Consider the following 15,697-nt stretch of genomic DNA (forward strand, 5'->3'; position numbering starts at 1 on the left):
AATCCATGCTGACTGTTCCTGATCACTTTCCTCTCGTGTAAGTGCTTCAGGATTGATTCCTTGAGGACCTGCTCCATGATTTTTCCGGGGACTGAGGTGAGGCTGACTGGCCTGTAGTTCCCAGGATCCTCCTTCTTCCCTTTTTTAAAGATTGGCACTACATTAGCCTTTTTCCAGTCATCTGGGACTTCCCCCGTTCACCACGAGTTTTCAAAGATAATGGCCAATGGCTCTGCAATCACATCTGCCAATTCCTTTAGCACTCTCAGATGCAACGCATCCGGCCCCATGGACTTGTGCACATCCAGCTTTTCTAAATAGTCCCTAACCACCTCTTTCTCCACAGAGGGCTGGCCATCTACTCCCCATGTTGTGATGCCCAGCGCAGCAGTCTGGGAGCTGTCCTTGTTAGTGAAGACAGAGGCAAAAAAAGCATTGAGCACATTAGCTTTTTCCACATCCTCTGTCACTAGGTTGCCTCCCTCATTCAGTAAGGGGCCCATACTTTCCTTGGCTTTCTTCTTGTTGCCAACATACCTGAAGAAACCCTTCTTGTTACTCTTGACATCTCTTGCTAGCTGCAGCTCCAGGTGCGATTTGGCCCTCCTGATTTCATTCCTACATGCCCAAGCAATATTTTTATACTCTTCCCTGGTCATATGTCCAACCTTCCACTTCTTGTAAGCTTCTTTTTTATGTTTAAGATCCGCTAGGATTTCACCGTTAAGCCAAGCTGGTCGCCTGCCATATTTACTATTCTTTCGACTCATCGGGATGGTTTGTCCCTGTAACCTCAACAGGGATTCCTTGAAATACAGCCAGCTCTCCTGGACTCCTTTCCCCTTCATGTTAGTCCCCCAGGGGATCCTACCCATCCGCTCCCTGAGGGAGTCGAAGTCTGCTTTCCTGAAGTCCAGGGTCCGTATCCTGCTGCTTACCTTTCTTCCCTGTGTCAGGATCCTGAACTCAACCAACTCATGGTCACTGCCTCCCAGATTCCCATCCACTTTTGCTTCCCCCACTAATTCTTCCCTATTTGTGAGCAGGAGGTCAAGAAAAGCTTCCCCCCTAGTTGGCTCGTCTAGCACTTGCACCAGGAAATTGTCCCCTACGCTTTCCAAAAACTTCCTGGATTGTCTATGCACCGCTGTATTGCTCTCCCAGCAAATATCAGGAAAATTAAAGTCACCCATGAGAACCAGGGCGTGCGATCTAGTAGTTTCTGCGAGTTGCCGGAAGAAAGCCTCATCCACCTCATCCCCCTGGTCCGGTGGTCTATAGCAGACTCCCACCACTACATCACTCTTGTTGCTCACGCTTCTAAACTTAATCCAGAGACACTCAGGTTTTTCTGCAGTTTCGTACCGGAGCTCTGAGCAGTCATACTGCTCCCTTACATACAGTGCTACTCCCCCACCTTTTCTGCCCTGCCTGTCCTTCCTGAACAGTTTATACCCATCCATGACAGTACTCCAGTCATTTGAGTTATCCCACCAAGTCTCTGTTATTCCAATCACGTCATAATTCCTTGACATCACCAGGACCTCCAGTTCTCCCTGCTTGTTTCCAAGGCTTTGTGCATTCGTATATAAGCACTTGAGAGAACCTGCTGATCGCCCCCTCATTCTCAGTATGAGGCAGGAGCCCTCCCCTCACAGACGTTCCTGCCTGTGCTTCCTCCCGGTATCCCATTTTCCCACTTACCTCAGGGCTTTGGTCTCCTTCCCCCGGTGAACCTAGTTTAAAGCCCTCCTCACTAGGTTAGCCAGCCTGTTTGCGAAGATGCTCTTCCCTCTCTTCGTAAGATGGAGCCCGTCTCTGCCCAGCACTCCTCCTTCATGGAACACCATCCCGTGGTCAAAGAATCCAAAGCTTGGAGAAATGCTTATTGTCAACTCCGGTGCAGTTCTCTTTAGAATCTTAGCATATCACCAATAAAGTTGGTACCCTTCCTGTATCCCTCTGAGGCCCAGTCTACCGTTAAAAATTAGATCAACCTAGCTATGTGGCTCAGGACTGTGAAAAATTTCGCACTCTGAGTGCCAAAGTTAGGTCAACCCAACCCTAGTGTAGACTCAGCTAGGTGGATAGAAAAATTCTTCCATCAACCTGTTACCCCCTCTCAGAGAGGTGGATTAACTACGCTGGCGGAACAAAACCTTCAGCTGACGCAGGAAGCGTCTACACGACAGCGCCACAGCAGCGCCGCTGCAATGCTGCAAGTGGGCCAGGCAGTGCTTGTAGCATAGACGTAGTGAGACTCAAAATCGTTCTTCTAGGTGTAGCTGCTGCCTCTGGGCCCCAGTGTGTATCATTATTAATAATGATTCTCAGCTCTTATCTAGCACCCTTCATCCGTCGGGCTCAAAGTGCTTTACAAAGGAAATAAGTAGTGTTATCTGGGGAAACTGAGGCACAGGGCGATGAAGGGACTAGCTCAAGGTCACCCAGCAGGGCTGTGGCCAAGCCAGGAATAGAATCATAAAACTATAAGGATGGAAGGGACCTCAAGAGGTCACCTAGGACCAGGTATCCTGAGACCATCCCTGACAGGTGTTTGTCTAACCTGTTCTTAAAAACCTCCAGTGACAGGGATTCCACAACCTCCCTTGGAAGCCTCCCAGAGCTTCACGACCCTGAGGGTTAGAAAGGATTTTTCCCCCAATATCTAATGCAAATCTCCCTTGCTGATGATTAAGCCCGTTGCCTCTTGTGCTACCCTCTGTAGACATGGAGAATAGTTGATCACTGTCCTCTTTGTAGCAGTCCTTCACGCATCTGAAGACTGTTACAAGTTCCCCCTCCGGCTCCTTTTTGTGAGACTAGACATGCCCAGCTTTTTTTAACCTTTCCTCACAGGGCAGGTTTTCTAAACCTTTTATTATTTTGGTTAATCTCCTGTGGACTCTCTCCAGTTTGTCCACATCTTTCTTAAAGTGTAGTGCCCAAAACCGGACCCAGTGGTCCAGCTGAGGCCTCACCAATGCCAAGCAGAGTGGGTCAATTACCTCCCGTGTCTTAGGTATGACACTCCTGTTCATACACCCCGGAATATTTGCCTTTTTCCGACAGCATCACATTGTTTGCTCCGGTTCAATTTGTGATCCACTGTAACCTCCAGATCCTTTTCAGCCGTGCTATGGCCTAGCCAGTTATTCCCCATTTTGTAGCTGTGCATTCGCTTTTTTCTTTCCAAATGAAGTGTAGCACTTTGCATTTGCCTTTACTGAATTTCATTTTGTTACATTGGAGAGCTGCTCTGAAATAGTCAAGGTTGTTTTGAATTCTAATCCAGTCCTTGCAATCTTCTCCCCATGTAGGTACTGATATCCCATGATCAAGTCTCCCCTTAACCTTCTCTTATTCCTGGATTGAAGGGGCACTTTATAACTTTATAAACTGAGGCAGGGGTGTTTGGGGGGATGAGAGAATAGAAAGGAAAAGTAAGAAATTATTTAAAAGGGCAAGTGGGTATTGAGGGTGTGGACAAATTGGAGAGATTCCAGCAGAGGGCAACGAAAATGATTAGGGGACTAGAGCACATGACTTACAAGGAGAGGCTGAGGGAACTGGGGTTATTTACTCCGCAGAAGAGAAGAGTGAGGGGGGATTTGATAGCAGCCTTCAACTACCTGAAGGGTGGTTCCAAAGAGGATGGAGCTAGGCTGTTCTCAGTGGTAGCAGATGACAGAACAAGGAGCAATGGTCTCAAGTTGCAGTGGGGGAGGTCTAGGTTGGATATTAGGAAACATTATTTCACTAGGAGGGTGGTGAAGCACTGGAATGGGTTCCCTAGGGAGGTGGTGCAAACTCCATCTTGAGAGGTTTGTAAGGCCCAGCTTGACAAAGCCCTGGCTGGGATGATTTAGTTGGGGTTGGTCCTGCTTTGAGCACGGGGTTGGACTAGATGACCTCCTGAGGTCTCTTCCAACCCTAATCTTCTATGATTCTACCAGGATTTAATGGGGGGTTGAGTGTTAATCCCTTAAGATAGGGTGCATTGTGGTATTATTGGTTTTGCTCACAGGAATGTTTAGTTGGCATGGAGGGGAAGAGGTGTCTCCTGGAGGAAAGGATTGTGTCTTTTGCTCTTTACACACAAATAATGCGAAGAAACCACACCGGCATCATTGGGTCCCAAATAGCCACCAAACACATCAGGCCTAGCTACATGTACTTGGCTGCTCTGGCTAGGCTGGGGCAGCTTCTAAAACATAGAGCACAGTGTGCACCACTACAGGGCTCAAATGCTATTTAAAGGGATACTACCCTATTCCTCTGCACTACAGCAGGGCTTAGAGATTTGTTCCTATAAGTTTTCTGTCCTTCCTTATGACCCCACCCAGGGCTGGGTCTAGGGGTGGGCGAGCAGGTCGGTCACCCAGGTGGGCACCTTACCAGGGGGCAAGGGACTCTTGTTGTTCTACTGTGATTGGCCAGCCATTTTTGCTTCACTTGGCCGATGGTGGGCTTGGTTGGTTGGTTGTTTTTTTAGGGCCGTTCCTGTCCCCAGCCAGTGGGTATGGACTAGCTAGCGTGGCCTCAGTGATGGGAAAGGGCTCAGGTTATGTGAGGCTCAGAGGTCGAGGGACATGCTCTGTGAGATGCTTGGCAGCCCCATGGTCTGTCCTGAACCAGGGGTTTGAGGTCGGTTAATGGTGGGAAGCTCCAGGCTGTTTCTCGCTCAGATTTCAGGTTTAATACTTTGTCAGGTTCCAGCTTGAGGACTCATCTCGGGCACCGAGGGACTTGTCAGAACTGTCTCACAGCTGAGCAGGATGTGGTGAGGTGTGCCTGCAATACACGGAGCCCTCTGGCTCCCTGGCCCCCTTTCAGGGTGTGATAAGGCAGGAAATGCAGGTTCCCACCTGGCGACAGCAGAGTCTTCCATTGGCTGCAGCCTCCTGCTAGCAATGGTCTGGTGCCCATCCTGCACCTGCGGTATCCCAGCGCCTTTGCTATCACTGACCGGGAGGTGATGCAATCTCTCTGCAGAGCCTGGCGGCTGGGGTCACCAGGGTCACCCTGAGCAGCCCCATTCTTCGGACTGCAAGATCCCAGAGGGGATGCGGGTGCACCAGTTGCAGGGCCTCCAGCCTGGTGCATGCTGAGCAAGAGAAGTATTAGACCTCTAGGCTGCAACACCCTTGGGATGTGCAGGGCCCATGGCTCCCGGTGCCTTTCCCTTGGTGCCCGGACAGTGGGGTCCCTCTGCTTTCCAAGTGTCTGTGCAGACAGATATGAAGTGGACAGTTACAGCTCAGTCTGGACAATGAGCCCTTTGAGGGGAGTGAAAACATTCATGAGAGCCAAGGCTGAGAGCTGGAGTCAGGCACGGGGTGAGCTGGGCTCCATCCGCTTCAGAGAGAACAACAACAGCAAAGCAGCTTGACTTACAAGCTGCCCCAGAGATGGGAAACATGTCGCAGCCTGAACCAAACTAGCCACCCACAGCTGGCCTGGCTCTGCTCTTAGGTGTCTGCTTCCAGGAAGCTCCCCCAGTGCTGCGGGAGACTCACCCTGCACAAGGCTCCCGTGACCCCCTTGGGATTTCCTGGGCCAGCCCCGCCTGCACGGTGCAGCCGGCCCAGTTCCAGCCCTCAGTGGCCAGCTTTGCCAAGGTGAGCTCGCAGAGTGAAAGAACAGCCCTGGGGTTATGGGGCTAGCCTGGGACTTGGGGAACCTGGGCTCAGTTTCCTGCTCTTCCACATTCTGTGTGACCTTGGGCAAGACACTTGGCCTTCCTATGCCTCAGTCCCATCTGTATAATGGGGATAACGGCACTGAGCTGTCTCATGGGGTGGGTGGGGAGTGACAATACACTGACAATTGTGAGGCACTCCGATGGGGACAGGTAAGTACCTAGATGGATAGTCTGAGTGGAACAACCATGGGATCTGGGGTTGTCATAAGGGGCCGTTGCCAGCTGGTGTGAGCTGACCTTGATTGGGGCATGTAAAAGCCATTTAAAGCCACCTTTGTCTTGTCCTGAGTGGGACTAAGCTGGATCTGGGGATCAAACCTTATAATAGCATCTCCTCAGCTCTCTGGCCCTCACTAGGACGCTGAGGATCACGGTCTCCAAGACTGTGGGACAAGAGGTTTCCTGGCTGGAAAGTTCCGACCTAGGAGCACTGACTCTGGCTGTGATTCTGTGGCCCCTTTACACACCTGGGGGATGTTCTGGAGCCAGGAGAAACCTCCCAGCCTCTCCAGGGTGACTTTGACCCACTTTGAGTACGGCCACGCCAAACGCCACGGAGGCAAACGTGCCTTCTTCCCTCTCAGAGGCCGGAGAGGGCCAACCCCCCCCCACATACACACACACGCACACCCGCCCAGCTCACATCCTGCTGCACTCAGCTCATTTGCGCCACTCTTGTTCACACCCGCACAGCATCATAACACAGTCAGAGTGTCGGTGCGTGGTTTTCACACTCCTCTGCGCTCTCTGGCACAGACACAGTTGCGACCTACAAAGGCGAAGGAAATCAAGTTGTGTATCCCCTCCCCCCACCTCTTTGCTTCTTCACAGTCACAACCAGGGGTGATCAGGCATCTGTGAGGTGGAGAATCTGGGACACAGGAAGAGGTGAGGGTTGGAAGTGAAGGGGAGAACACAGCCATCCTGCAATCTCCTCCATGGTGAGCAATGAACAGTGCTTGCACTCTTACACAATTGGTCCTTTATCAGATTTCTTATAAACTGCGTCACGCCAGGGTTGGCCAGCTGGGAGTCCCCCATTTGTCTCTTTTTCCCTCCCTATCTTATTTCCTCTCTTTCCCTGTTTTCTTTGTCTAAGGGGGGGAGGGATAGCTCAGTGGTTTGAGCATTGGCCTGCTAAACCCAGGGTTGTGAGTTCAATCCTCGAGGGGGCCATTTAGGGATCTGGGGCAAACATTGGAGATTGGTCCGGCTTTGAGCAGGGGGTTGGACTAGATGACCTCCTGAGGTCCCTTCCAACCCTGAGATTCTATGAGTGTCTGGTTTAGCTGGCCAAGACATTATATGTTGCAACACTGCTGTAAGCCTGTGACTGGAAAGAGGCAGCTAAAAGCAATGCCCTCAACAGCCCAAGGCAGGTACAAATTTGCCAGGTCTTGGAGTGGCTAGGAAGACCGTGTGCCAGGCCTGTGTTTTTCCAGCAGCAATGTTTGCAAGCATAACCCTTCTGCCAGGTGGAGCCAGCAGCAACAAGGGCAGGGTTCAGCATCTGGGAATTCCTCTTAACAATACAAAACAGAACCAGCTTGAGCCTGCACCCAGGAACCTGGGGAAATTACACACCACCCCTCGGCACCTCTCAGAGGCCACACTTCCCCTCTCACTAGCACTGAGTCTGTGTACAAAAAAATAAACTGTGTGTTAAAAGGGAAAGGGAACCGAGCTTTTATTTGGAAAAACACCACAACCACTATTCAGAGCATGTAACCCTAAGCAAATACCCACCCCACAGTACGTTGGACAGTGGCCTTTGCCTCCGTTTCCCACTTCGTGGTAGGAAAAGTCAATGAATGAATGTCCCTTTAATAGGCCGCGCCTCTTTCCCTCTGCTGCACCCCACTCACAATTGGTTGGCCTTAGTCAGTGCAGACCCAGAGTTCAGCGATGCATTCAGATGGGTGTTCACCTCCCACCCCTGAAAAGGGTGTGGGGGGACAACAAGCAACACCTCTGTAGCTGCTGCCACCTCTTGGCTGCTGCTATGTCTGCCACTGCTTGCCACTTGCCTCGTTGCCACCCCCGGCTGCTCACTCCCACCTCTGCTGCTGCTTGCCACTCCCTGCCACTTCTGCGATGTCCCCCTCTTAGCCCAGTTCTTAGTGATTGCACCAGTGGGGAACCTCTGTGTAACTGCCTTTTCGTTGTCTTTTATTGCAACACGGTCCCCATAGCAGGTCTCAGACTTAGCTCCTAGACCTGTTCACTAGTGATTTCAGATCTAGTCATCACGAAGCAGAAACAAGGACCCTGGACGGAGTCCAATCAGCTCTCTCTTTAAACACTGGAGCAGCGAGGGTCGAACGCTGTCCAGGACTCTTAAAGTAGAATCCACATAAGAACATAAGAATGGCCAGACTGGCTCAGACCAAAGGTCCAGCTAGCCCAGTATCCTGTCTGCCAACAGTGGCCAACGCCAGGTGCCCCAGAGGGAATGAACAGAACAGGTCATCAGCAAGCGATGCATCCCCTGTCACCCATTCCTACCTTCTGGCAAACAGAGGCTAGGGACACATCCCTGCCCATCCTGGCTAACAGCCATTGGTGGACCTGTCCTCCATGAATTTATCTAGTTCTTTTTTTTAACACGCCATTGGGTAAGAACACCTTTCTTTACCCCCGTCTCTTTCACTGGGATTTGGCATCCCTACCACTGCTTAGCAAGAGAGTTAGCCCGTTAAGGGCGACCCCCTCACTCAGGGCAGGTTAAGCACAGTTCTGCCTCCCTTTACTCATACAATAGGGATAACAGCATTTCATCATCCCCGCACTCAACACTAAGGTAGTTTGTAACCCCGCACCAGCCACAATGGATCACTTTGGGAAAGCAGCTCCATCTGCTGAGCCTCTAGGCAAAGTGGACATGTCTATGCAAATACAATCTGCTTCTGAAATCTTTTCCCCCCAGTTTGTCAGGGGAGAGCTCATCCAGACCCCGTTTACACAAGTGTGAGTCAACACCAGAGACAGAAGCTGCATTTTCTATCTTCGCTTTTTCTTTCCCTTTTTGTGTGTAGGTTTGTCCTGATTTGTCTTCTAGGAAATTGGATCAGTCTTCCACAACTGCAGCAATAACAACTGCTTTAGGCACCCGTCTCAACTAATGCCCTCTGTTTGCCCCAAAAAGGACAGTTATGACCATCCTTGATACCATCTGGGACCATCAGACACTGGCTTTTTTTCCTTCTACAGACGCTTGTTATGTAAAGGAAAGGGAAGAAGGGCTAGTGCTAACATGACAGCTTTACTTTGGTTCAAAGGTTTTAACTGGTTTTCCTTCTTTGCTGTATCTTTAATAAAAGGTTAAAAAAATGTTAAATAGTGAATTTGCCAGGGCACTGAGCAGACTGAGGTTTCTGTCTACCAAACCCCAAACCTTGTTTAAAGTGTTTGGTGTTGGACAGTTTCAGGGTCATGGGAACACCTTTGACTTTTCGGGCCCATATAGTCCATGTAAATTAATACAGCAGGCCTCAGACATATCTCATGGTAGAATCTGCTTCAGAATCCAGGGAGTTTTTTGGCTTTTTCCCTTCAGAGCAATTCTCATCCCCTTACATTGAAACCTGCTATAAATAACAGAGCGATCTCATATCCTTCTTCAGCAGCTTCTTCAATTCACCCATCTCAGTGAAACACACTAAAAACTTCCCCTTTTTTGTGCAGCTACATTTATCTTGGGCATTTGTTTTTCTTTGCTTTTTATTTTAGAGGTTTTGGAGCCTACAAAACAGCAGAACTCTGACACTGCATACAAATCACCGATGGCCAGATCATCAGCAGGACATCAGTGTTATCCTGCCTTTATCCAATGCCAGTGGGAATCTCGCCAATGCAAGGTCGGAGGGCCTGGGCCTGCCTCCTTTGAAAACGCCCACAGTGCTGGGCAGAAGCAGGTGCAGGCTCTGAGCTGAGCACAGGATTTGCTTGCAGACACTCAGCACCAGAGCCGATTGAAATAGGGGGAAATCAATTCTTTGCCAAATATGAAAAAAAAACTGTTTTAAATTGAAAACAATAACATCATTCGTTGAGAATGTCAGTGGAATTCATGGGCAGCTGGTGAACCCCGCCCTTGGGGAAGCTAGCCCCCCAGCCGCGCCCCTTCCACCCAAGGCCCCATCCGCTTGCCCATCGTACCCCCGAGTGCCTCCCTCCCTCCCTCCATGGCCAGAGATCCAAGCGTGCCCACCCCCCGGAGGAGCCCCAGCCGGTCTTCCCCAGCCACACCAGTTGTCCTGACCCCCTGGCCACCTTGGGGCCACCCCAGCCCCTGGTCACCAGCCTGAGCCCTGAGCTCCAGGCTGCCAGCCCGAGCTGAGCCCCCACCAGCTTCCAGGGAGAGAGGGAGCGAGGGCGGGGCCTCGGGGCCGAGTGTGGGCAGGGCCACTGCCCGGGTTAGGGGAGGGTTAGCCTCCCCTGGCCTTGGATACCTGCCACCCATGGTGGAATTCCAGCCAGCTCCATTTAGCACTTCTAGCACTTCCCTGGCCCAGTCGGTGTAGTATCTAAGGACCTCCCAAACATTCATTCATGTGTCCTCCCCTCCCTCCTGTTAGGTAGGGCCATGTTATCATCCCCACCTGACAGATGAGGAACTGGGGCCCAGAGAAATCAGGGCCCAGATTCTCAGTGGTATTTGTGCTTAATAGAAGTTAGTAGCCAAAATGCCTTTGAAGTGGCCCAGATCACCCAGGGAATCAGTGGCAGAGTCGGGAATTGAACCTAGATCTTCTAAATTCCATTCCAGTGCCTTAAACACATGATCATCCTTTCTCCATAAGGCACGCTTCAAAGCACTATGCAACTGCTAACTAACTAATGGGGTTAGCGGTTCAAAAATCTCCAGATCAGACACAGTATCTAGTGCAGACTGGGCTGGGACTGAAACGCAACTTTGAATTTATTGAAATTGCAAATTTTGAAGGAGTTCCCTCAGTAAAGTCATGAGATTACGGCAGAACCTTGGGAGTTGCTTTTCGCTTTTCATGATGTGATAGTTCTTTTGACCTGATTATTCATTCTCAGAGCGTCTTTCTGTTTCTATTTGGTTTCAGTTTCCAGCAGTGCCAAAATCAGGCATTCAACAGTCAGGAGTCATACCCAAAGATTTAAAATAATCAATGTTGGTTTCTTTTTCTTTGCCTGAGCCTCTCGGGTACACTCACTTGACATCTTCAATCTTTTCTCTGCAATCCTGAGGGCTAGAAACGTACTTTTTCTTTTCTTTTCTTTTTTTTCAGTAAAAGCTGAGATTCGCACACAGTTTCTTGATTAAAAACTGTGAAAGTGGCACCCCCGAGTTTCACGCTGTGTCACAACTGGAGCAGGGCAAAGGATGAGAAAAATTATTTGCAATTATTTCAGTGACTTCTAATTACGACATGGAGTCGATTGTGCTCACGCACCCTTTTCGTTCGGTTTCTGCAAACATTCCTGCTCGTGAAATTATAGCTGTGTGAATAGCTGGTTTTTTAGTCATTGGCAATTCCAAACAAAAAACAAAAAACAATCAGTTCAACGCAAAGAAACCAAAAATCTTCTGACTGTTCAGCAAATCAAAAGAATTGGTGAAATTTCATTTTGGGTTGAACTAAGTGCTTCATTTGACATCTTTTTAACCTTTTTGCTAAAAACAAAGGAAAAGACAAGGTAGAGTCACAAAAACACCAGAGGTGGTGGTGGTGCCCAGGCCTCCTGGTAACCTCTGGGCCAACATGTGGGAACCTACTTCAGATGTGGAGACCTGGGCTTGATCCCCACTTTGCCTGATATGGAGACTTGAATTTGTGTCTCCCACATCCCAGTATAATGCCCAAGTCACTGAACACCACCTCCTTCTCCATCCCTCCATTTTAGTGAATGGTGGCTGCATCTGCCCAAACAATCAAAATGTGGCATATCAACGCAGCTCTGTGTCTCTCCCTGACTCCAGGATGAAGTCACACCATCTGAAATATTTGCTCCATTCTCAAACCATGGAAGCTCCATGGTGGGGAAACACAGGTCATAAGAACATAAGAATGACCACACTGGGTCAGACCAAAGGTCCATCCAGCCCAGTATCCTGTCTGCCGACAGTGGCCAATGCCAGGTGCCCCAGAGGAAGTGAACCTAACAGGTGATGATCAAGTGATCTCTCTCCTGCCATCCATCTCCACCCTCTGACAAACAGAGGCTAGGGACACCATTCCTTACCCATCCTGGCTAATAGCCATTAATGGACTTAACCTCCATGAATTTATCCAGTTCTCTTTTAAACCCTGTTATAGTCCTAGCCTTCACAACCTCCTCAGGCAAGGAGTTCCACAGGTTGACTGTGCGCTGAGTGAAGAAGAACTTCCTTTTATTTGTTTTAAACCTGCTACCCATTAATTTCATTTGGTGGCCCCTAGTTCTTATATTATGGGAACAAGTAAATAACTTTTCCTTATTCACTTTCTCCACACCACTCATGATTTTATAGACCTCTATCGTATCCCCCCTTAATCTCCTCTTTTCCCAGCAGAAAAGTCCTAGTCTCTTAACCTCTCCTCATATAGGCCCTGTTCCAAACCCCAGCTCATTCCCTCTTGCTGCAGAGCCACGGGCTGGCTCCAGCTGGAAGCAGAATTGGTTGCTCCTTTACCCTTGCCAACACACTGCAGATTCCCTAAAAAGCAATTACCAACCCTTGTGGCAGTCAGGAATACTTGGCGTACGATGTCTACTACATTGAAACATGACCCCCTTGTACACACCAAGGCCCTCTGTCTGCGATAACTCGAAACACTGAACAGCAGGCAACCCCATCAACAGCCAGATCGGATTAGGGAAGGGATTTTGAATTTATTGACAGGTTTCAGAGTAACAGCCGTGTCAGTCTGTATTTGCAAAAAGAAAAGGAGGACTTGTGGCACCTTAGAGACTAACCAATTTATGAGCCGTAGCTCACGAAAGCTGATGCTCAAATAAATTGGTTAGTCTCTAAGGTGCCACAAGTCCTCCTTTTCTTTTTTGAATTTATTGGGAGTCAATTTATAGCAAGGTTCAATCTAGAGCCTAAGAAGGAGTGGCAATATATCCAGTGTAAACATGCCATCTCCCAGCTGTTTGGCCCGATGTCTTCGGTACCGCTGACCCACAGAAACTGCTTTCCTTTCTCCAACAGCTATGGCAACACTGTGTACACACCGGGCCAAAAAACAACAACAACAACAATAGGAAGAGGAACTAGGCCAATTACTTTCTGCTAACCAATGGGAACACATTTTAGCCAGTGTTCTGGCTCCTTTGACCTCTGGGTACGATTAGTCCAGCAGAAAATCACATGGAGGATGCATTGGACCCATCTTCAAAACAGGTGCTGCTAAGTCAGACGGATGTTGGTGCCGTGATGCAGCTGTTGGGAATGAACCTAGACCTGTGGTTTGGGCAGGACTAAACTGCAGAGTTAATTTTTTTCCTATCAACTGCAATGGTATTGCACGTACCTGTAAACCCAATGGATGGTCATTGGAAGCTGAATAAATCTGGAAAACTTTGGCTCAGCAGACCACTAATAATGGCTAAAAGACTAATCCTCCAGAAATGGAAATCCAAAAAGCAACCAACAATGGGAGACTAGCGCACAGACGTCATAAGGGTGGCCACCATGGAAATGTATGGGCCTCCCTCTTCTCTACCCATTTCCTTCCCTCTCTGTCTCCAGCCCCCTCCTCTGAATTTTGCTTCTATTCTCCATCTGATTTTAATAATTTTTCTTTAACTATTGAACTTTTATAAGCAAAATGTGTTTGTAAATTGTGCAACACAAATCACTGATTTATATGCTAATCATTGATATTATATATAATTAAATGTTTGAAGCATAGCTCAGCAGATATAGCACATGGTTAATATAGTATAAGAAGTGCATGTGTCATGAGAAGTTTGTGTATATTTTATGTTGGTTTTTTTCTATATATATTATTTTTAAAATTAAAAAAAAGTTAATAGAAAAATAACAATAATCATAGCTTTTATGTCCTTTACTTTAGGAGGAATTGGGGAGTGTTCCTTAAATAGTTTGGGAGCCGTCTAGGAATACTCACAGTGTTCTGTATTTCTGGAGTGAGCTGGGCATGGCAGTTTTGTGTATATTCAGCGAACATGGTTATTTGGAACCCAGCTGGGCCTGTGGGTCTCTTCGGGTGATTGTCATTGTTGTGAGAAGATCAAAAGGCCCGGTGTTGTGTTTTGAGGCGTATTTGCAAAAGATAGGGTATGAAAGAATCGTGCTCAAGACAGCTCCTCCTCTTCGCTGGTGAAGAAACAGAGAGTTATGACTCAGCTTTCAGCCCTTCACAGCCACTCAGTTTCCCCTGCTGTCAGCACAGTGGCACCGTGACATCAGCTGCCCACCGTGCTGGAAATTCCCTCACAATCACCCTCCGCTCTGCCCCCTGAGCGCCTATAAAAAGACAGATTGTCCTTGGATGCAGCATCAGACAGAGAAGGAGCGTTGAAGAGTCCCTGGTCTGCTTCTGCTCCTGACGCTTATCCTCACCCGACAGCAACATGAAGGTCTCGGTGGCTGCCCTTGCCATTCTCCTCATCATTGCCTTCTGCTCCCTGGCCTCCTCTGCCCCAAGTAAGTCCAGCTTCTCTCCTCTCTTTCAGTGTTTCCCTTCAGAGAAGGAAGGAGAAATGTCATAGCCTGGAGATGGTTCCTCCTGCCAGCTCCTAGCCAGCAGGTTCTCGGTGGTTGAGGCAGGGCAAGGAGCTCTCTTCTGGGAAGGGGAGAGCCCTGGTGGTGCCAGGGCTGCAGCCAGCAGCCCAACAAAGATCTGACGAGAACTTTCAGATCTGGGTGTGTCCAGGAAAGAGGAAAGGATGGAAGGAATTATTGGAGGAAAATCTCTCCCATTTCCCTCCTTCCTTCACCTCCTTTCCTTATCCCAACTCCTTACAGCTGGAAGTCTTGTCTTCCTGCCCTGTCCCACGTCCCCCAGGCTGCTAGAGAGGCTTTGCTTTGCATACAGTTCAGCACACACTCATGTATGTTGTCTCCGTCTCTCTCAGTTGGCTCCGATCCCCCGACTGCCTGCTGCTTTACCTACACATCCCGGAAGATCCCACGCGGCTTGGTGGTGGATTATTATGACACCAACAGCATGTGCTCCCAGACAGCCATAGTGTAAGTACAAACGTCAGACCCTGAGACAGAGAGAGAGATTTTTTGTGTCCCCTAGGTACTGGCCTTGGAGGTTTCTTAAGACCCATGGAACGTAGAAAGGAGGGCGGACTCTGGCAGAGACTCCACCGGAGAAAGAGAAGTGAACAGATGACGGGTGTGCAATTTTCAAAAGCGCGAGGCTGCTGAGACATTGAAGTCCCATTATCGGAAGTGATTGAGACACATAGGAGCTGAGTCTCATTGAAAGTCAATGGACCTTATGCTCCGATGTGGCTAGATCACTTCTGAGAATGGGCCTTTGGCAGCTAAATCACATAGGTGTTTTGGAAAATGTTCCCCTAATCTACGGGATCTGGGTGTAACTGGTATTAGTGAGAGGAGAGGTTTTAAAGGGAGACATTTGGTTCTTTCCACTCACAAAGTTCCCCTTGTTCTAATCCAAATGTTTTTCGTTCTGCAGATTTATCACCAAGAAGGGCCGTGAAGTCTGTGCTAACCCCGAAGAGGACTGGGTTCAGGAGTACATGACCAATTTGGAACTGAACTAAGCAGAGCAGGGGACAGACCAGGGACCACGCCTTGCCCAGCAATGAAAGTGTTAATGATCAAAGGGCACGTGCATCTAGTGTTATTGCCACTGGCTGACTTAGTGGAAATAACCTGAAGTATAGAAATGTATTTAAAATATTATTTCAATCTATTTAAGAAATTTAATTTGCACTGAAACCTGAGCTAAATAGTGTACTATTTATAGATTAGTACATGTGGGTTTGGGGGCAGGTCACACGACGTGTCTCCATCAACAACTCAAATGTGAA

At 48.8% G+C, this 15,697-nt stretch overlaps 1 protein-coding gene across 2 annotated transcripts; it reads left to right on the top strand.

The window, feature by feature from the left end:
- Window positions 1–14,221: 14,221 nt before the first annotated feature.
- On the top strand, window positions 14,222–15,427 carry LOC142000302 (C-C motif chemokine 4-like). 2 transcript variants are annotated; one of them, XM_074974478.1, is made up of 3 exons: window positions 14,222–14,333; window positions 14,765–14,879; window positions 15,340–15,427. In XM_074974478.1, exons 1-3 carry the CDS (start codon window positions 14,261–14,263, stop codon window positions 15,425–15,427), a joined length of 276 nt encoding a protein of 91 aa, XP_074830579.1. In that variant the 5' UTR covers window positions 14,222–14,260. The 2 variants fall into 2 exon arrangements, with proteins under 2 accessions (XP_074830579.1, XP_074830580.1); XM_074974479.1 differs by having other exon boundaries at window positions 14,765–14,877; window positions 15,353–15,427.
- Window positions 15,428–15,697: the final 270 nt, after the last annotated feature.

This window comes from Natator depressus, chromosome 17 (genome assembly GCF_965152275.1).
Source record: "Natator depressus isolate rNatDep1 chromosome 17, rNatDep2.hap1, whole genome shotgun sequence".
NCBI classification, from domain to species: Eukaryota; Metazoa; Chordata; order Testudines; family Cheloniidae; genus Natator; species Natator depressus.